The 23182-nt window shown below is 36.8% G+C and overlaps 1 protein-coding gene across 1 annotated transcript in view; it reads left to right on the top strand.

Annotated features, from left to right (window-relative positions):
* The window catches only part of LOC120200374 (DNA-directed RNA polymerase I subunit 1-like), a 54397-nt gene that overhangs the window by 15496 nt on the left and 15719 nt on the right, over nt 1-23182 (top strand). The window contains 6 exon segments of the mRNA XM_039201247.1: nt 3458-3546; nt 3852-3999; nt 4124-4342; nt 4679-5008; nt 8448-8592; nt 15690-15898. Coding sequence (XP_039057178.1) covers nt 3458-3546; nt 3852-3999; nt 4124-4342; nt 4679-5008; nt 8448-8592; nt 15690-15898 — 1140 coding nt within the window.

Raw genomic sequence — 23182 nt, 5'->3', positions numbered from 1 at the left:
CAGTTTTGAGCTACACCACATTTCTCCTCTGTATCCAAAATAAGCGTTAAAATCCCCTCCTATGCAGACTGACAGATTTAAACATTGCACAAAATACATTAGCTCCCTAAAGAATTCCTCTTTATCCGCTTCTACTGGTGGACCATATACATTTATTAAAACACAATCAAAATTATACAGCTTGAACTTTCCTGATAATGCTATGAATCTGCTATGTTTATGATCAGCATTGACCACAAAAACATTCTAATTCCACAAACTTATCAGACCTCCTGCAGAACCCTCAGCTGGAAGAAAGATATGACCTATCAATAGATTATCTCCTAACCTCCTCCATAAACTGCTCTTACAAACATTCAGTTTTGACTCCTGTAAGAATAGGATAAACGGCTTCTCTCTAGTAACGAGTCTGGCCACTGCTCTTATTTTTTCTCTTCTCCCAAGACCTCTAATATTCCATGTGATTAATTTTAACTTACATAAAATTGACAATCATAAACTCCACATCAAACCAAAGAAACCATCAAGGTCATTGAGAAGACCCCTTCAATTCCATCCTAAAAATCTCCTCCTCTAATAATTGCTGCCCCCCTTTAAAGGTGATCCCCAACATTTCACAGACCTCCCTAGTAGCAGCAGCTTCAATCCTAGCTTTAACAGAAGATTGGGAAGACTGAGATACCTCCCTGACTTGCTCCACTGACTCCCTAACCTTACTTCTAAGAACCTTTCTATAGACTCTATCATAGAAGTTGATAGACACTTCAGTATCCGAGCAAACACTTCCCGATCGACGAGGTGCAATTCTCAAATTTCGCTTATTAGTAAGACTTTTAGACCGAGGAATACACTGATCCTGCTGATAAATAGGAACTAGATGACTTTCCTTTGCTTTAAACTGATCATCTTTCTTGTGGCATGAAGTACCTCCCTCTTGAATCTCATTATTTCTATTCTTTACACTCGAACTTGAGAAGTTTTCCTCATTAGAGTTACATAAATTATCATTCATAACCTTCTCCATCTGCTTACCACCTTCCAATTTATCAACTGTACATTTAAACCCCTCTACTTAATTATCAATCTGCAAACTAATAATGTGGTCCCCCTCCAGGCTTTTTGAACCAATATAGTTATGTTTTCTTATTACATCTCCCTGTTCACATGGAGTCACTTCCCTCTCCCCCTGAAAATTGACTTTCACCCCCCTATACTCCCCTCATCAGCAACACTCAAGTGAATTGCAGAACTGACATTGAGCTGTAAAACAAACTTGTCCCCAACCTATTTAAAATTAAAGGAAGGCCCACTGGGAACCCGTTTCTTAATTCGAAATAATGCAGCCTCATTTTCCTCAGATTGCACTGAGTCTACCGGATCAATTGTATCTCTCAATCCCAAGCCCACGTGATTGTCATTCTGACTTGTCTTCTTTTCCAAGAAACCTGACATCCCACAATCAGAATTATCTACTGTTGACTTACTCGAATGGACATGTCCCCCACTGACTCCATTCATTCCACTGTTTTGCCCACAATTCAGCCAAGAAATGACTTTAAGCCTAGCATCCTCTGCGGACTCATCCCTGTCTTCAGCCAGAGTAGGATGTCTGCCAGATCCCTCCTCAGACACGACATTAGCACTGTTCCTTTTTTTTGAAAATTTCTCCATATTCTTCCTCCCCGCTTCTTCCTCTGGTTTAATCAAAACGGATCCCAGTGTGATCGTAACATTGAACGATCTATCATACGAACCAATCGTCACTTTATCAGGAACATCATAAGGACTTTCCACCCTGAGCAAAAATTTCGTCGTCGAGAGGTCCGATCTGCTCTCTGAATCTTTGTTAAAACATAGAAACTGACCCCACTTCCTTGTAAGCTTTCTTAAGAATGCCTCATTCCAACACAGTAAAGGCAATCCAAATAACTCAATCTGGCAAAGTGCCGAAGGAACTCCATCCTTGTTCAAAACTGGGGCTAACCAATCAAAGCATAAGAACAACTTTTCCTTTTTATTCATCCATACCTATGAGGCCTCCTCCACCGAGTTGAAAGTAATTATGCATGCATTCCATGCATAACCCCATCTAACAACCTGAACTTCCATGCCTTCTAACTCCAGAGCGTCCTTCACCGAGTCATGTTCAAAAGAAGACTTCATTATCCCTGATAATGAACGTTTAACCCATTCCGAATTATCTTATGGAATATGCATGTCCCAAACATTTCTCACAGTTGGTACATTCTGCTTGTTACCCGACAAGTTTGCCCCTGATACTGTTTTTCTTCTCAAATCATAATCAGAGTTCACCACATCCTTATACGATCTGTCATCACTCAAGCTTCTCAACGACACAGCTTTCCTCCCCGATCCTGATGCATCCTTAATCCCAGACCTGATCTCCAACATTCTCTTCCCCTCCACAGCTTCCCTTCTCTTAACCTTTTGATACTTAGCGATCCCTACTGAGACTCTTCTTCCATCAAGCCACTTCCCATTCATGAATCGGATTGCCTTATTTCTACTTTCCTCACGAGCATATTGGACGAAAGCAAAAGTAGAAGATTTATAATTTGGTTTTTCTAAAAAACGAGGGATGAAAATCCTCAAGATCTGACCATAAGGACTAAAATAATTCCTTAACACCATTGACGCCAAGTCCAAGTCTTCATCAGAATCAATTACAGTAATTCCCGTTTTAAATAAAGACTTTCACCTGTTGTGGGAAAGTTTTGGTGCAGTAGACTAAATACAACTTTATCTGGTTTACTACAAGAGAATAGGCTGTTTGGCCTCTCATGTAGTCCATCTTATTTTGTCCAAGCACTTTCTGTTCCTATTCTTCATTTTGTTATCTCACTCCTAATGTGCATCTGGTTATAGGATAACATAAAATTTCTGGCAAGCATTTAGATATTAGCTTTTAAAATATTTATTTTGCTTCGAAGGTTCTTAATCCCATTCCACATTTCTTGTTTTGTAGACTTGTTTGTGGTCACTGTCTTTTTATTTTTGGTCAATACTGTCTATTACTCATAATTTACTGGCAGTAGGTGCACACATTGATGCATGTTTTGGGACAGTGGTGCTGTTGTATTTGAGTGTTGTACTCTGTAAAGAAATGAAATGAGACCTTTTATGTTGTGTAAGGTAATGTAGATCTTCATGAGCCAATTGATTGTGGTATTTAATTATTTCATAGCATACTAGTTGTATTCTATCTTGTTAAACATCTTATTTATCTCTTTTGTGGTTTTATGTTTTAGTGTAATTTGCTCAAGAAAAAGATATATCAATGTTCTCTAAAATTGCAAAGTATTTGCATTTTATTGAATGAAGGATTGCACTTTTCTTCGAGGTTTTCTACATAGCATGAATCACGTCTAATTATATACATATTTTTTTGCATTGTTGTTCCTTGAGGTTGTGTTTGATTCAAACTTTTTTCTTGCAGCCTACGCTTCACAAGCCGAGTATAATGGCACATGTAGTTCGTGTGTTGAAGGGGGAGAAGACAATTCGTATGCATTATGCAAATTGCAGGTTGGTATTGTATGAATTATGAATGATACACGCATGTTTAAGTAAATACTATAAGAGATGATAGCACACACATGCAGTACTCTATGTACACGAGGGGTGTGTGGACTCGCACCCAGTATGCATGACCTATGTGGCTCACTCAAATGTGTTTGAGGTGTCTTTTTTGTTTGGCACAAAGGTGCTACGCCACGCTCCGGCACTCCTTAACATGGAGTACATCTACATGTACATTACATTCATGTAATTTGTTAGTAGTTAATGTTTTTCTAGTAAGACTAATGAATCATTTTTTCTTCTGATTTCAGTACGTACAACGCTGATTTTGATGGTGATGAAATTAATGTACATTTCCCACAAGATGAAATTTCTCGTGCTGAAGCATATAACCTCGATAATGCAAATAACCAGTATGTCAGGCCCTCGAATGGCGAACCACTTAGAGCCTTAATTCAGGTTTTGGATGCATATAGTGATTTTGCTTGATGATGACTTTTTTTGCTCCACTTCTTGATATGTAGTTGTTACCTCTCTTTATGTTCTTATTTATTTATTTATTTATTTATTTTTTAAAATTTAGGATCATATTGTAAGTGCTGTTCTTCTCACGAAGAGGGATACTTTCTTAAGCCGTGATGAGTTTAATCAGATTTTGTATAGCTGTGGTGTTTCTGGTTTAACCCAAATTTCCCACTCTGCGAAACCCGGTCAGAAAGTATTAATATCAAGTTCTGAAGAAGGGATGATGGACATTCTACCTGCAATATTGAAACCAAAACCTTTGTGGACAGGGAAACAGGTTGGTAAACAGGCTAGGAAGCTTTTTATCTGTAACACACCCATGTTTATTTTTCTGTGCATGGAACTAAAATTGTGGCAAAATATTGCTGGAAGTTGGCGGATGTAAATTAGGGATATATAGCTGCATTTTCTTGAGTTAAAGTTGAGAAATGAGTTAATATGTATAAATATATTACCCTTGGTATATGTTCCCTTACGTTTTAATCCATGCTCTTTTTTGGTATCAAGAAAATCTTACATTTGGCTACATATTACTGATTGGTTTTTTTAGAAAAGATTTCTCTCTCTTTACCTTTTCCTCTTTTCTTTTGACTATATTTATCTATTTTTCTAGGTCATAACTGCTGTGCTAAATCATATTACCAGTGGTCGCCCACCATTTACAGTGGAAAAAGCTGGGAAAACCCCACATGATTTTTTTAAGAACAGATCAAATGATAAACCAAACAATGGTGGAGCAAGCAAAGATGCTGGAAAAATGTCAAAAAAAGAACCTGATGAAGAAAAGATATTGATTTTCAAAAATCACTTGGTTCGTGGTGTGATTGATAAGGTTCAGTTTGCTGATTTTGGTCTAGTTCATACAGTTCAGGAGCTATATGGCTCAAACACTGCAGGCTTTCTGTTGTCAGTATTCAGTCGTCTCTTTACAGTTTTCTTGCAGGTAAGCTTGCTTTAATCTCTATGAGTGTGTTTGGATGAAGGATTTCAAGCAGGATATTTATTTCATCAAGATATTTAATACCCCCACAATGATTTTTATTGGTTGGGTAAAGTTAATGGTGAATTTCAAAAGTTACAATGAATTTAAGAGTGGATTTTGGTATCCCAAATCCTATAAAGTGGTGATTTTTTAAACTTCCCCCTAATTTTATTTTATTTAATGCATCTGGTCCCACTATAGAATTAAAAAAAAAACTTCAAAATACTATTTTATTTAATTCTAACAAATATTTTTATGTTTTATATTATTAAAATTATTTGTATATTTTTGCAAATTTAATGATATACATATTGCATATCTTTTATATTATTTATTGTTAATATCATTACTTTTCTTTTATAATTATTTTTTAAACATAAATATTCTAATAGCCTAGTTTACTAAGACAATTATTTGGCCAAACAAAATAATTATAAATTCGAGCATTTTTTTTATAGGAATAGGAGGCCTCATTAAAAACCTCCCTCATAGTTGCCTCTTGTGATGAGGCAACTAGCGGAAGGAGGAAAATAGTACCTCAATATATTAATAAACCAAACTTACATAAGATTATAGTTTACAAAATAATCACCCGAAATAAAAGACATAACATAACCACTATAACACTAAAGACATTTAACCAATCCCCTCCTTAGCTAACTTGTTTGCCTCCCAATTACAAGTCCTAGGAAGCAGCTTAACCATTTTGTCCTTAGCAGAAACTAAATCCCCAACCAAAGAACTGAAAAACGAAGGGGCAGCAAAAGGCCTCAAAATCCAATCCACTGTTATTTTACAATCACTCTCTAAAATAAGTCTTCCCTTCAACACCCATTCAGAAGAAAGAAATAAATCAATGCCTTCTTTAATAGCTTTCAACTCAGCAAACAAAGGAGGACCTGGTCCCACAGCATTAGAAAATGTGATCAAGGTAGAGCCATTCGAATCTTTCAACAATCCTCCAATTTCACCCTGCAAACCATCACCTCTAACCGTCCCATCCACATTGAATTTATAAAATTCAGGTGGAGGTGGAAACCAACACTGATCCTTCTTCTTTTTAGGAGATTTAACTGCAATCCTGTCTGTAAGCAGTGAATCCCCTATTAATAAATCAACCTAGATATTAGCCTTAGGAAATTTAGCTAAAAACCATTTGGCTAGCCTAAATCTGCAAATGAATAGTAGTGTAGAACTGTCAAAATTCCAGTTTTCGAACACCACTAAATTCCTAGCCTTCCATAACGACCACAGAACAACTCCCGGGATAAAATTCTAGATAGAAGAAGAAGCCCTTATAAAAGACCAAGAGCAAAGTAAAGACAGGGGATTTTGGGCAAAACTGTAGATAACTCTCATAACCTGATGAACCTATTCCATAGCCCCCAAGCAACAGGACATAATATAAAGAGATGTTGAATTGTTTCTTCCTCATGACATAAAGGACAGAATAAATCTTCCAGGGGAACACCTCTTTTCTTCAGCTCCACTCTAACAGCTAGTTTTTGGTGAGATAATTGCCATAGAAATGTTTCAATTCTTGGAGGAGCCAATCCAGACCGTACCCATTTATTCCACTGAAAATTCCCTCCAGAACTACGAGTAAGTGTTGATCTACAGGTCTTAAAACCATCTCCATTCCCTAACCATGTCAGGAAATCATCAACTGAATCAATCAAGACAATATTATCAATCATGCCATTAGAGAAATCCATTGATCCAATTCTCAGTCGCATAAATTCCTCCTTAATCGAATATTCCAAACCCAACAACTGTTTTCATAACAACCAAAATCCGCAACTCTTCCCCATTTATTAGTCGATAAAGCATAAATCCTAGGGAATTGTTCTTTTAAAGTAGAATTATTAACCCAAACGTCATTCCAGAATGCAATTGATCCATCATTCCCCACTTGGATCTTCGAGTTAGACCTCAAACACTCCCCTATATCATCCTTTTTCTCGTAATTGTTCAAAATTCCTCTCCATATCCAAGAATCATGAGGATTAGCAGCCTTATTAATTGATAGAGATATATTACTGATATTATGCTTGCAACAGATCATCTTCTTCCACTGAGAGTCTTTCTCATTTGCAAACTTCCAAACCCATTTCCCAAGTAACACTCTATTAACCATAGTCAAATCCAGGACTCCCAAGCCACCATCCTCGTAAAGTTGACACACCGTTTTCCAATTTACCCGATGAATCCGTTTCTTCATAGGACCAACCCCTCAAAGGAATTTAGCCATCAAAGAATTCAACTTATGATTTATCTTTGACGGAATTTTGAAAATAGAGGAAAAAAATCGGCAAGGATGACAATACTAACTTCATCAACACCAATCTCCCTGCCATTGATAATGATGACGCTTTCCAGCCAGCTGATTTGATGTTGAACTTCTGAATTACTGGTTCCCACAACAGTTCTGAATTTTTGTTTGTACCAATCGATAAACCAAGGTATGTCATAGGAAAAGCCCTACACCACAGCCTGCAACATAAGCCCATTCCTTTAGAATATCCTCATCCAAATTAACACCAAACAACTCACTCTTGGATAAATTAAGATGGAGCCCTGACATTAAACTGAAAACCATCAAGACTCTCCTAATATTAAGAATCTGAGTAGGAGAATCCCTGTAGAATAATATTAAATCATCTGCGAACTGCAAGTGAGTCAAATGGAACATATTATCATCCCAACCAACATTGAACCCTTCAAACAGACCACAATCGACAGCCTTAGTCAACATTAAATTCAGTAGTTCCCCAACTATATTAAACAGGAGAGGAGACAAATTGCATCCTTGTCTCAACCCTTTGCCCATCTTAAATTCCTTAGTTGGAGAACCATTCACTAGAACAGAGATAGAGGTAGATGAAATGCAAAAATCAATCCATGAAATCCATCTATCTCCAAATCCCATAATTTTCAATAATCTCAACAGAATCGACCATTCTACCGAATCATATGCTATTTGAAAATCAACCTTGAAAACAACACCTTTCCTCCCCTTTTTTCTCCAAAAATCAATAGCTTCATTGGCTAAAAAAGCATAGTCAAGCAACTGCCTTCCAGGAATAAAGGCGAACTATGAAGGACTTATTATATCTTTAATAACTAAAATAAGCCTGCTGGATAGGACTTTGGAAATTATTTTATACAGGCTGCCAACTAGGCTTATCAGTCTATAGTCTTCGATACCTTCAGGATTTATGATCTTGGGGATCAAAGTTATAAATGCATGACTGACCCCATTGTGAAAATCATCAATAAATTTAAATATCTCCAAAAATTTAAAATTCCTCATCGAAATGCACCCTACAATTCAATGCTTAATATTGCAGCATATGGAATTTGTTGTTCAAACTTGCTTGATATAACATGGATGATGCAGATGCATGGTTTCACATGTGGAGTAGATGACCTTTTGATAATGAATGATAAAGACATTGAAAGGAAAAAGCAACTTGAAGAATGTGAAAAGAAAGTAACAGAGGCACATTATGAGTTATGTGGTGTCAAGGTGGATACTGATATAGGTATGTTTAGATTTTGAATGCTTCTTAATGTATCCCGTTTTTGTTGTAGGTTAATGTCTAGTTTGTCCTATTTATATAAAAGTTCAAATTTTGCTTTCATTCGAGGTTAACTTTACTGAATATTGCTTTCATGTGTTTATAATATTTTTTTTGATAGGAATAGGAGGTCTCATTAAAAACCTCCCTCATAGTTGCCTCTTGAGAAGAGACAACTAGCGGAAGGAGGAAAAGAGTACCTCAATATATTAATAAACCAGAATTACATACAACTATAATTTACAACATCAACCGAAATAAAATACCAAACATAACCACTAACACTAAGGACATTTAACATATCCCCTCCTTAGCTAACTTGTCTGCCTCCCAATTACAAGCCCTAGGAATCAGCCTAACCATAATATCTCTACCAGAAATTACATCCCCAATTTCCCGAACCAAAGAACTGAAGACTGAAGGAGCCTCAGAAGGCCTGAAAATCTAATCCACTGCAGTTTTACAATCACTTTCGAGAATAAGTCTTCCCTTCAACGCCCAATCCGAATGTAGAAATAGATCAATTCCTTCTTTAATGGCTTTCAACTCAACAAACAGAGGAGGACCAGGTCCGACAGGCTTAGAGAAATAGATCACGGTAGAGCCATTCGAATCTCTCAACAGACCTCCAATTCCACCCTGCAAACCATCACTTCTAATAGCCCCGTCTACATTGAATTTATAAAAATCAGGTGGAGGTGGATACCAGCACAAATCCTTCTTCTTCTTGTGAAAATTGACTGCTAAACCATTTGCAAGCCTTGGATCTCCTATTAATAAATCTACCTGGATGTTAGCTTTAGGAAATTTAGCTAGGAATCATTTGGCCAACCTGAATCTGCAAGTGAAGAACAATGTAGAGCTCTCAAAATTCCATTTTTCAAACGCCACTAAGTTCCTAGCCTTCCAAATCGACCATATAACAACAGTCGGGATGAAATTCCAAATAGAAGAAGAAGCCTTCAAAACAGACCAAGAACTAAATAGAGACGGGGGATCTTTGGGCAGAACAATATTAACCTCCCATAAATTGATGAACAAATTCCATAACTCCCAAGCAACAGGACAAAACATAAATAAATGGTGAATTGTTTCTTCCTCCTTTTGGCATAAAGGACATAATAACTCTTCCAAAGGAACACCTCTTTTCTTCAATTCCACTCTAACAGCTAATTTTTGGTGAGATAATTGCTATAAAAATGTTTCAACTTTTGGGGGAGCCAATCTAGACCAAACCTATTTCTTCCACTGAAAATTTCCTCCAGAGCTACGAATAAGAGCTGATCTACAAGCCTTAACTGAGAACAAACCATCTCCACTCCCTGACCAAGTTAGAAAATCATCAACAGCATCAGTCAAAACAATATTATCAATCAAAGTCATTAGAGATATCCATTGATCCAATTCCCAATCGCATAAATTCCTCCTCAGACAAATATTCCAACTCCAACAATTATTATCATAGCAGTCAAAGTCCACAACTTTCCCCGTTTTGTTAATCGATAAAGCATAAATCCTAGGAAATTGTTCTTTTAAGGTGAAATTATTAGCCCAAATGTCATTCCAGAATTCGATTGATCTACCATTCCCCACTTGGATCTTGGAATTAGACCTCAAACAATTCCCAATATCGTCTTTTTTCTCATAATTATTCATAATTCCTCTCCATATCCATGAATCTTGCGGGTTAGCAGCCTTATTAATTGAAAGAGACAAATTACTAATATTGTGCTTGCAGCAGATCATCTTCTTCCACTGAGAATGTTTATCATTTGCAAACTTCCAAACCCGCTTCCCCAAAAGCACTCTATTCGCCATCGACAAATCCAGGACACCCAAACCACCCTCGTACGGTTGACACACAATTTTCCAATTCACCCAATGAATCCGCTTCTTCAAGGGATCGTCCCCCCAAAGGAATTTAGCCATCAGAGAATTCAGCTTTTGGTTAATCTTTAGAGGGATTTTGAAAATAGAGAGGAAGAAAATTGGCAAGGACGACAAAACAGACTTCACTAACACTAATCTCCCTACCATCGATAATGATTTTGCTTTCCAGCCCTCTAATTTGCTATTGAACTTCTGCAGAACTGGTTCCCACAACAGATCCGAATTTCTATAAGTACCTATCGGTAAACCAAGGTATGTCATAGGAAGAGCCCCCACACCACAACCTGCGATCGTAGCCCATTCCTTTATAACCTCCTTATCCATATTAACTCCAAATAACTTGCTCTTAGATAAATTAAGTTGGAGGCCTGACATTAAACCAAAGACCCTCAACACTCTCCTAATATTCATAATTTGGGCAGAAGAGTCCCTACAGAAAAGTATTAAGTCATCTGCGAATTGTAGATGCGTCAAATGAAACTTATTTTCCGCCCTACCAACACCCTTCAAACAGAGCACAATCAGCAACCTTAATCAACATTAGATTCAGTAATTCCCCAACAATATTGAACATCATAGGAGACAAACTGCAGCCTTGTCTCAACCCTTTCCCCATCTTGAATTCATTAGTCGGAGAACCATTGACAAGAACAAAAATTGAAGCAGAGGAGATGCACAAATCAATCCAAGAAATCCACCTATCTCCAAAACCCATAATTCTCAGAAGTCTCAACAAGATCGGCCATTCCACCGAATCATAAGCCCTTCGAAAGTCCACCTTGAAAACAACACATTTCCTCTCTTTTTTCCTCCAATCATCAATAACTTCATTAGCCAAAAAGGCATAGTCCTGTAGTTGCCTTTCGGGAATGAAGGCGAACTGAGACGGACTAACCAGAACATTAATAATAGCCGCAAGCCATCTAGCTAGGACTTTGGAAATTATTTATACAGACTGCCAACTAAGCTTATCGGTCTGTAATCTTCTATACCTTTAGGATTTTTGATCTTTGGAATCAACGTTAGGAATGAATGATTGACTCCATGCTCCCAGTTCCTTCCATTATAAAAGTCTTCGACAAATTTCATAATATATGGCTTCAGAGATGGCTAAAATTTCTTAAAAAAACCCATGGTGAAACCGTCTGGCCTCGGTGCTTTGGCACTATCCGAGTGGAAAACTGCCTCCCACACTTCCTGTTCTGAGAATCTAACTTCAAGAAGCTTCTTTTGATCATCTGTCAATTTAGCAAAATTCAAATCGATTTTGTCCACCTCTAGGGTTGTTACCGAGTTAAAATTGTCCTTGAAATAATCAAAAACAAAGCCTCTCAACTAATCCGGGTCTGAAACAACATCCTCAGCTACCTTCAATGAAGAAATAGTGTTAAACCTATTCCTATTTAAAGCACACATGTGAAAAAACTGTGTTTCTATCCCCCTTAATACTCCATTTCACTCTTGACCTCTGTAACCAAATGCTCTCCTCCTTCCTATGCAAATTCCACAGCTCTTTCCTCGAAACAACCAGCAAGTCCCATTCTTGAAAAGAAGTCCCCTCTTCCTGTAGCTTCAATTCCATACCATTAATTCTGGCTTCTAATTCAGAAATATCATCGGAAAATCCCCTGTGATTATTCCTTGGCCAATTCCTAATAGCCTGCTTACTTCCTCTAAGCAGTGAAAACAGACCCCTACCACCAATACCCTTCCTTAGATTTGATAATGAAGATTCCACCACCCTAGCAAACCCATCTTCCTCAAGCATGTAATTATAGAACCGAAACGGCTTAGGACCCCAATTATTGCATTCTTCTACCAACAAAACTGGATTGTGATCCGAAAGGGATTTAGGAAGCATTTTTTGGATCACATTTGGGAACTGATTTCAAAATGAGCCACTAATCAAAAATCTATCCAGCCTTACCCATGTAGGTGCCTCTCTATTATTGCACCATGTAAATCGCCCCCTACTAGCGGTAGATCCATCAGATTTGATGACTGAATAAAAAGACCTAAGCAGATCCATAGAGTGCCAATTCTGAGTAAACCCACATTTCTCCTCAGGGTCTAGATAAGCATTAAAGTCCCCTCAAGCAGACCGGCAAGTTGATGTTTTGAACAGCACACAAAAAATCCCTAAAAAATTCCTCTTTATCAGCCTCTACTGATGGACCATACACATTGATAATGACACATTCAAAATTGCTCATCTTGAACTTCCCTGATAATACCATAAATCTACTACTGTTAATCTGTGCACTAACCTCAAAGTAGTTCTCATTCCATAAACATATTAGACCTCCTGCCGAACCATCAGCTGGAAAAAAACAATTACCTCTGATCAGGCTTTCTTGTTAATCCACTTCGACAAACATTCAGTTTTGATTCCTGAAGTAATAAAATATCCGGCTTTTCTCTAAGAACCAACCTCGACACTGCCCTGATTTTTTCAGACTTCCCAAGCCCCCTAATATTCCATGTAATCATTTTCAGTTTTGACATTTGGTTTAATAACATTCAACACCATATTCAATCCACAAGGTACAATCAGGAGGCCTTTCCAGTCCCCAACATCTCCATCTTGAAAATCTCTTCCTCTACAATTTGATTCCCCCCTTTAAAAGAAATTCCCAGCATGTCATAAACTTCCCTAGTATATTCCGCTTCCTGCCTGGCTTGAACAAAGTCTTGAGATGGCTGAGACACCTCCCTAGCGTGTTCCACTGACTCCCTGTCCATGCTAGTAGTCACCCTCTTATATATTCTATCATGAAATCTTACTTCCACATCACCCTCCGAACATACGCTACCCGAATGACAGGGAATAATTTTGAACCTTCTCCTGTTCATTAAATTTTTTGACCGAGGAAAGCCCTGACCAGAATTTTTTTGTAGAATCCAAACTGCTCTCCTTATCTAAGAATCTGTCATCCACCTCATGGTCACCAGATACACTATTCCTATGAAAGTCCATCTGTCTATGAGAATTTAGCACAATATCCTCAAGTATACTCCGCTGTTCGATAGCCTGCTCTACAATCAATTCGACGCCCTGCTCAACTTGTACCAATTCCTTCTCCCCCCCTGAAATTATAATCACTTGCCTAGGATTATCAACTTCTACAGGGACCAAAGGATTGACTGAACTGTTATTGGGTTGAAAAATGAGTTTATCTCCAATCCTTTTTACATTATATGCAGGCCCAGAAGGACAGATTTTCATTGTAGAGTTTAAGGAAGCCTCATTAACATCAGATTGGGTTTTTTCAACGGGAGAAATACTTTCTCTCAGACCTAGCCCCACGTGACCTCCCACTTGGAAAGACCTATCTTCCACAGATACTGACAGCCTACCATTGGACTTTTCTGCATTTGACTTTCTTGAAAATATCCTGACCCTCAGTAACTCCATTCATACCACTATTATGGCCATTATTCAGCCAAGAAATAACTTTATGCGAAGAAATCTCTGCAAAATCTTCTCCTTCAACTGCTCTTTCTGGAACACACTCCTCCTCTGACTCGGATAGGACATAATCACTGTTCACCTTGTTTGAAAATTTCTCTTCCATCTTCCTCCCCAGTTCCTTCGGCTGGATCAACACAGACCCCATGAGAATCTTAACTTTGAAAGATCTACCATAAGAACCTATAGTAACCATTTCTGGAACATCGAAGGGACTCTCCACCCTTAACAAAACCTTCGCAGACGAAAGGTCATATCTCATCTTTGATTCTTCCTTAAAACAAATGAACCTTCCTCAATCCCCAGTAAGCTTTTCCAAGAAAGCCTCATTCCAACACAGTAAAGGCAAACCACACAGTTCTATTTGGCACAAAGCCAAAGGAACTCCATTCTCATTTACTGCTGGAGCTAACCAATCGAAACACAAGGACAACTCTTCCTTCTTGTTCTCCCAAGCATAAGAAAATTCATCAACAGAATCGAAAGTGATGATACAAGCCTTCCAAGCATAACCCCATCTCGACACCTGGTTTAATCATATCTTCTTTTGTTGGTTTAAGCAAATGATATTTGGGTCAGTTGGTGTAGCATTTTGGTGCTACATGGTAGCTTACAACAAGGAATTATTGAAAAAAGATCTCGCTCGACTTATTTAGGGGTTATTCTGAATGTTCGAATTATAATTTTTTTTTGGTTGTAAATTTTTATATATTTACATTAAAGAACCTTTAAGAAATACTCTGCTGGTTCCTTAAATTTTTTGTTAATATAATAGATTTTCTATATATGGTATACAATGTATTGTATGTTCTGAAGCCTGCAAGTGCCTGTTCAACTTCCCTCTTCTTTTCTGAAATTTGAAATCATTCGTGTGATGCCATTGTGGGTAAAGTATTAGAGAGATAATCCATTGGTGAAACACCAATGCAAGCTAAACAATTTAGAAGTTCTCTGAACAAAGACCTAGAGTAGGATCAAGAAACGTTCTTTTCCATGAATACAAAAGCAAACCAGGCACTTGCTCCTGACTACGAACATTTTGCAATTTGATCATTTCCAGATGAACAATAAATTTGAAAGAGTTGATCAAAGATACTAATGTGAGCACAAACTTTAGTGTGTAAGGTAGAGTCCAAGCCAGTATCTTGATACGATTAGAGATTTCTAGTAAAGGCATCACAACAACTAAATCATCTGTACTAGAGTTAGATGGGTATCTGGAAAATTTGTTTACTCTTTGAGCTGGTTGTTAACGTTGATTGAAAGTGACGCGGGGAAAGGGAAAGATTAGTATGAATATCAACAGATATTAATTGGAAACAATTATTTTAGAGGAGAGAAATCTGCTTCCTTATGAGATGGGTAAAGTGAAAGTGAAACAAGGAGAATAATGGTAAAATCTTTGCACCATTTGATTTTTTTTCTTTTTCTCATTTATGACTGAAATCTTTCTAATGCATGGAAGGTTATAAAAGTTTGTGCAGTCCTTTTATGTTTCTCTGATAGAATAATGGTTCATTGTCTTTAATTTTCTTCATATAATAGTGAATCACGTTCAGGGAGTTGCAGCCTTTTTAACAACAGTTATAATTTGTGTGATTGATCCCTTTCATCTTTCTTGACTTCTTCATATGTCAGCAGTTGCATATGCATGCTAGTTTCTATTAATATTGTAACAAATATGTAATGTGCTATGTTTCAGCTCCAATGGAATTGCAATTGAAAATTGAGAAAATGATACGTAGAGATGGAGAGGCTGCACTCACAGCCTTGGATAAAAAGATGATTAGTGTGCTTAACAAGAACTCAAGCCAAGGTGTTCTTACTGATCTGTTGTCTGAAGGTTTAGTAAAACCTATGGGAAAGAACTGTATTTCTCTAATGACTACAACTGGGGCTAAAGGTAGCAAGGTAATTTTCTGCTTTTTCCATAATACTGGCTTTATCATGGTTTTTATTTGGTATCACTGACTTTGCCATGGTTGTTGTAGCACAATATGATATTCTATGCACATGCATGTGTTCAGTAAGTGGCAGAGCTTCCATAGGAATCATTCACTGGCATCTGTCACCAAGATTGTAATTTATTTTTTACTAGTTCTATGAATCCTGTACGTACTTTAGTTGTTTGAGTGCAGGCCTGCATTCATAAGTGCATGTGGTTTTAACTTTATACTTATTTTCTATAAAATTATAAAGGCTTTAATTGTACATACATTTATGAATTTTATAAATGCCGCTGTCGAAACGATTTTTTCTTAAAAGTGAAAAAAGGTGAGATTTAAAAAAAAACCACATTAATTATTAATTATCTCTTTTTAATTTAAAAACAAATGTGATTTAAAAGACCTCTTGTTTCGAAAATTTTGAATTTCCTTTACGATTGAAAAATACGGTTCGAAGAGTCGTCACCAATCTTTGATTAGGGTGTGATTGGGCACCCAAAAATGTTTTGTCATTTTAAATAAAAAATTAATTTTAATTAAAACAACAACTTGAGGTTTGCGTTACCAAAATTCGAGTTCGGGAGTCGGTTACGTGTGGGGAAGGATTAGCACCCCCACAACGCCCTAAATCGATACCTAGTCGATTAATTAACGTCTTTGCAATGAACTTTACAAATTCGAATTTATTTTGATTTTTGATCCCATAAAATAAAAATGTAAATTTAAAACATTCAAAAACACTCAAACAAATTAAATTAAAATTACCAAGTCATTTTAGAAAGATAAAGAATGTTCGATTATTTACAAATATCGAGACCAGATCTTAAAGATATAACAACCTTTTCTCGATATATTTAAATAAGCGAACATTTCTTTTTCTCTCGTTCCCAAATTTTAGGTGACGAATCAATTTTTTTGATTTCATTTTCGGGATACACTTTTAATTTAAAATCGTCAAAACGGCCCTCTAATCAATTAAGACAGGCCACTCAAGACAATTTTAAATTAAAAGGGTATTACCCTTAGTCCGATTATATAATAGGTCGAGTTATGCACGTGAGGGTATCATACAAGTTGTGCAGAAAATAATGTCATGTAATCTTGGAAGTGAGACAATTGCATACTCAAACGTACATAAACATGCAAATATGCAAGAACAAATATTACAGCTAGTTTGAAAAATCCCTATACATATCTCAGAAATTATAAATGAGTTAGCAATAAATCTACATAATTTTATACTAATTAAAATAATAAAAAGATTTGAAAAAGGGAGAAAATGCATTATATACGAACTACCATAATAAAATAATTAAATAAAGTTTTAAAAAAGGTCTAGTACGTATATACATGTAACTATACATTAAAAATTATGCACAAGATATATGCTAATATACTAATGCACATATATATATATATATATATATATGTATACACTAATGCACGTATAAAAACAGCCTAATATGTATGCTAGTACACTGATGGATTAAAATACAATTTAACCCAACTTCAAATACTGTAACCAGAATAAACCCCAAACATGTATAGGATTAAAATGGAAATAATTCAAAATAGCAAACCAAATATATAAACAACACAAAAATTAATTAGACTACAACCAGGGACTAAAGTAAAACACGCGTAAAATATGAAGATAAAATTAAAAGTTCAGGAAACATGGATTTTGAGGACTAAAATGAACTAAATCGGAAACATGCGTGGCTACCTAGAAAATAAACTCAATCTCATAAAAATGAAATACACTGTACCCCAATTAAACTATGTCGTTTCATAAAAAAAACTAAATATTAAATTAAGCTCTAACCTAATAACTAAACCCCCACCTCTGCTAACTTTAACCCCCAGTGCCGTTTACCTCTTTCTCTCCTCTCTACTTCTCTTCTATTCGACAGAACAGCTGCCATGGCTACCTTCACCGCTCTCTAATGACCACAAAAATTCTACAAACCCAAACACTCCTAATCGAGGAATTATAAGAGCGTTACCTTTGACTGTTGAAGACGTTCCCTCCTTTCCACGAAAGCACGAAAGCTGTTACTGCAAAGACAGGTGAGGTTTCCTCCGGATTCTTCTTTTCTGTTTGAATCTCCTTTTAAATTCTTATCTTTTTATTCGGAGCTTTGCTATTACTGTTTGGGATTGTTTATTTTCGTTGACGATTTCTATTGGGATAATAGGTTTTTTATTTTTTCATTTTGAATGGATGTAAAAACGAAAGAAACATGCTTATGGAAGCATTGGGAAAAAAAACTTAAGATTTCAAATTCTAGCCTTGTATATTCCGTGTAAAAATGAGAACGATTACACTATTTTTTTGTTACAATGAATCCCCTCAAAAATGCAATGCCCCTCTGTTCTGTGCTCTTGTCTTTTTTTTTTTTTTTGGTTAATCCCTGGTAGCCCCCCCTCTTGATGGTGATAACTCCCCTCTTTTATTTTTTGCATGTAACCCCTTTAAACTGACCATTTTCAGTTTTTTTTTTAATTCCCCCAATCATGCTCCTCTTTGTTAACTGCCTTTTCACCCTTGTTAACTCCTTCTAACCATTTTTGTTTTCCAGGCTTCAAGTAGGCTGGTTTGCTCTGCTGAGGAACATTGGACTTGAATTGGGCCTTTAACGGATTTGGGGTCGGGTTTAGCGATCTAACCCCGGACAAAAACGAGCATCTACAGCTGCCCCTCTTTGCTCGTTGTCGTGTAACGAGAATAGAGCAAAGATCAAAAGATGATTGAGTTTGTCCGGTCTTGAGAACTTCAAAAGATTAAAGCACTCTACTGTTACTTCGGGATAAATGAAATTTGAAAAATCTTCGAATGATGTGTCCGCTCCCTCTTGTTCAGGGATTAAGGAACTTGAACAATCTTCTAAAAACGAGTTCGCTCCCTATTTCTTCAGGAAGTAGAACTCGAACAATCTTCTGCTTACGAGTTCGCTCCCTCTTGCTTCAGGGAGTAGAACTCGAACAATCTTCTGCCTACGGGTTCGCTCCCTCTTGCTTCAGGGAGTAGAACTCGAACAATCTTCTGGTGTAATTCTGCTTCACTATTCTTCCATGAAGGCTCAACTTCGAAGGTTAATCCTGAAAATCAAACGTTTTCACCTATTAATGTATGCTTACAGATTTGAAAAACATTATACTCGAAAAATTTAAAATTTAAAAGAATATTTGATAATTCATTTCTCTTGCGGGAGCTTGTCTCGCAACAGCTAGATATGAGAATCTTCTTAGACTCGGCTGCCATCTGAACCTCTATCTTCCTAAGACCTTGAATTGGTTAATGACTCCTCGTGTGCATTTCCTTTTAATCAATTGATTCATTTCTTTGTACTCGAGAACCTTCGCTTTCCTCCCACATCTGATGATCTAATGGTTTGCTCCAACACTATTCCGAGAAGGCTTAAAATGGCCCGGAGGACTTATCATCTCACTCGAAAGACTTACAAATGACCCGAAGGATTTAATCATCATGCTCAAAAGACTTACTGATGGCACTTACTGACGTATTTGCTTCACTACTCTTCCGTGAAGGCTTAAAAATTACCCGAAGGATTTAATTATCATGCTCGAAAGACTTACTGATGGGTTTGCTTCACTACTCACCCGAAGGATTTAATTATCATGCTCGAAAGACTTACTGATGAATTTGCTTCACTACTCTTCCGTGAAGGCTTACAAGTTACCCAAAGGATTTAATCATCATGCTCGAAAGACTTACTGATGGCCCGAAGGACTTATAAATTGTGAAATTTTGAAAATCGCATTCTTTGTTTTCAAAAGTTTCATCTTCTCAAAACATCGTTTTTTCATTTTCAAATTCATGTGAAAACATCCTACCCGAAGGTTTTACAGATGGCCCGAAGGACTCATCATCTTGCTCTAAAGGCTTACAGATGACCCGAAGGATTTAAGCATCATGCTCGAAAGACTTACTGATGGCCCGAAGGACTTATAAATTGTGAAATTTTGAAAATCGCATTCTTCGTTTTCAAAAATTCCATCTTCTTAAAACATCATTTTTTATTTTCAAATTCTTTTGAAAACATCTTACCCGAAGGTCTTATGGATGGTTTGCTTCACTGCTCTTCGGTAAAGGCTTAAGATTGACTTGCTCCAATCTCATGTGTGCAAGTCTTTCCAATCGATCGATTCCCTTCTTTATACACAAAAATCTTTGTTTTTCTTCTATATCTGATGGTCATCACTTCAGAGTAATACTTCTTCTGTGGATTAGACCTCTCAATTCTTCAGGGTATGCCTCTCTAAATGTAACTCCTTGCGTTTGAGGTTGGAAATTTTCCCTTCAAACTTGTCGGGCTTTTGACATCATGAATCTTCTCTTTTCACGGGAAGATCTGTCAAAATCATGTATTTATGCATGAAACACTAATGCAATTAAATGTATCAGTGTAATGCATTTTCTTTTATGCATATGATGTTCTCATGAATGCATAAATGTTGAATCAATTTTCACTTGGCTCCAGAGTGGTGAGCTTGATCTTCTTCTATTTGATCATTCTTTCAAGGGTCTACTTCATATGCTCGTGTAGCAACTCACGGTTTCCAACTTGCATCTTTGACAAGCCCTCTGATCTTCTTCTTGTCGTCTTTGTTTTCTTTCTTTATTTCGGAGAAAGTGTTTTCTCTCTCAACATCTTGCTATAGTAAGAAATACGATTGTGTTGCCCCATTTCCGTCCTTGGCTCAATTATACTTTCAGAGTTGTTCTTCCAGGACTCTGCCATTGATCAATGCTCAGTTGATTTGCTTTACAAGGTAAGCTCTGCTCAAATTCACGGTCTGCCCCTAACACTTCAAGTTGTGAGGCTCATTCTCAATATCTGCTTGATCTGAATCTTGTCATCCCAACATGATATGGGTTTCTGGTCATGCCCCAATGTGGGTACTCTTGGATCTCTTGTGCCCAACATATCATAACTTGAATGTTCTCATTCTCGTGTCACTACATAGTAGTGTTGTCAAGTAGTTTGAAGGCGTCTCTTCACATTGTCATAAACACTTAAGTGCCTAATTTTTCTAACAAAATGTCTTGCATTTTATACAAGTTGTAATATGTGCCCCTTCTGATAATGAGATCATCTTCTTCTTGATGGGTAATTGACAACGTCACAAGGAAATTTTATAAGTTTCATTCTTCATTCATTCTGTTCTCTTGGACCATCTACTTCAAGATCGTGGAATACTTCATGTTCTGGCATTGCTTATTCCTTTTCTCCAATAGAGGCATAATGAGTCTCACAAGCTTCAAGGACCTTTCACACTTGAAACTGTCATGTTTGAAATGTTTTTCCCTTTTCTCTTATTATAGGGATCAAAGAATGAAAGAATTTTATAAAATATTGCCCCTTAATTCAGGCTCACAATCAAATCAAATCATAAACATGAGTTCAAAAATATCAAAAGAATCAATAACTATTTAATTTTTCAGAGTTATAACTCTTTGACAAGTGTCAAAATTGATGGGTTGGCTTTAGTTGGTTTCCTATTTTTAAGGTTTCAGCCAACAAAACTTATATTTCTTTCTCGGTCTTCGTGAACATCACAACATGCCCCTTCTTCTGGCTTGGTATTTTAATCGGATACGGACAAAATGACGCAACTTGCATAATCAATTACTAGACTTTATAGAACACTTCTATTTCAGTTCTCTGAAATCTTCCATTTGTTCAAACCTCGTAAACTCCTCTAACAAAGGCAGTGCAGAAATATCAATCTAAAAATGAAATTCCTGAGTGCTCGTGTGAAGTTAACTATAACAGGTTTTCCTTAACTCCCTTAGTCAATCTTTATCGAAACTCCTTATTTAGAAAAAACTTGATTTAATTTGCCATTGTCGGCTAGCTGAAATCAGCTTTATTGTAATTTGCCTCTATCGGGCTAGCTGAAGGGTTCGTTCTCACAAAGTCTTTGACTTGACAATCACAGTGGAGCATACACCAAATTGCCAGGTACCCGATCAAGGTCATGGTTTGAATATAATCTATTCATAAAGCCAGGGCTTTCAAGTTTCCTCTATAACCAATTGCTTTAGCGGAATAGCTCAGCTTTATTGTAATATCATCACCTTTATTAGGCTAGCTAAATTATGTCCATAAAGCCGGGGCGTTTAACCAATTGCTCTAGAGGGACAACTCAAGCTTTATTGTATACATATAATATTATAATTTGGGTATACGGGTCCAATTTCTTAAGCTTGTCAAGAAGAACCTGTTATAGTCTAGGTGTTGTTGAAAGTTAGAAAATCTCATCGTTAGAGTTTAATTTCCAAGCAACTGACCTAAACCAGATTCACCTACTCGACTATTCCATATGTAAGGATCATAATCATCATTGAACGTCATCAACAGAAGTGTAATCTAGTCGGTTTTGTAACATCATACACAAAAGATACCCATGTTGTTCGCTCCTATACATACCTGAATACCAAACCTATTGTTCATCTCCTTATGATGGAAGAAGGCTATATCGGTCCCTGCAATAAAAGGGTATGATGTTCGATTGTATCTTCTGGAGATAAGGTCAAGGTCCTTGTTTTATCAGGTTTCAACCTTGTCATCTTGTCAAAGATTTATAACTCTAATCATTTAAAGAGTTTTTAATTCAGTTGATATTCAAAGAATATCAAGTTGCAAATTTGATTCAATGCTCACCATCCTTAAAGTAACATGAATTTATTTAAACATCATTACCAAATAAACTGAGAAATGATGAAAAACAAGTTCAAACATGATGTTGCAAATGGAATAAAGCTTCATAATGAATGAAATGATCTCTTCCTATCTAGGAGGCCTCATTACCCATCTAATGTCGTGGCACTTAACTCAAAAAGATGTTACATATTGCTCTTTGATGCCCCACTCGAGCTCGTCATCCACTGTTCCACCAATTCCTGTTAATGTCCCATTTGCACAAGCATCTCTATCTCCTTTAACAACGGCCTACAGTTCCCGTAGAATGTCCCAATGCCCCCAAGTGGAAATCACAGACACTATCTTGATCATAGCTATGAGCAGAAGGGTCTGGTTGCACTTTCACTGGCCTCGGTGTGAGGTATTGACCTTCAATCAAATGGGGATATAGATCTGAGATAGGAGTTTGGAACACTTTCAAAGCATTTTTTGATCTTGGAACTTTCTTTGGAAATCTCAAGTAACCCGCTACCCATTTTCTTTTACGGCTTTGAGAGCTCTTGACGTAACATTCATTC

The sequence above is a fragment of the Hibiscus syriacus genome, unplaced genomic scaffold, assembly GCF_006381635.1.
Source record: "Hibiscus syriacus cultivar Baekdansim isolate YM2019G1 unplaced genomic scaffold, ASM638163v2 tig00005939_pilon, whole genome shotgun sequence".
In the NCBI taxonomy this organism is placed as follows: domain Eukaryota; kingdom Viridiplantae; phylum Streptophyta; class Magnoliopsida; order Malvales; family Malvaceae; genus Hibiscus; species Hibiscus syriacus.
Note: the sequence above shows the minus strand (reverse complement) of the source record. Positions and strands in the feature narration are given on the sequence as shown.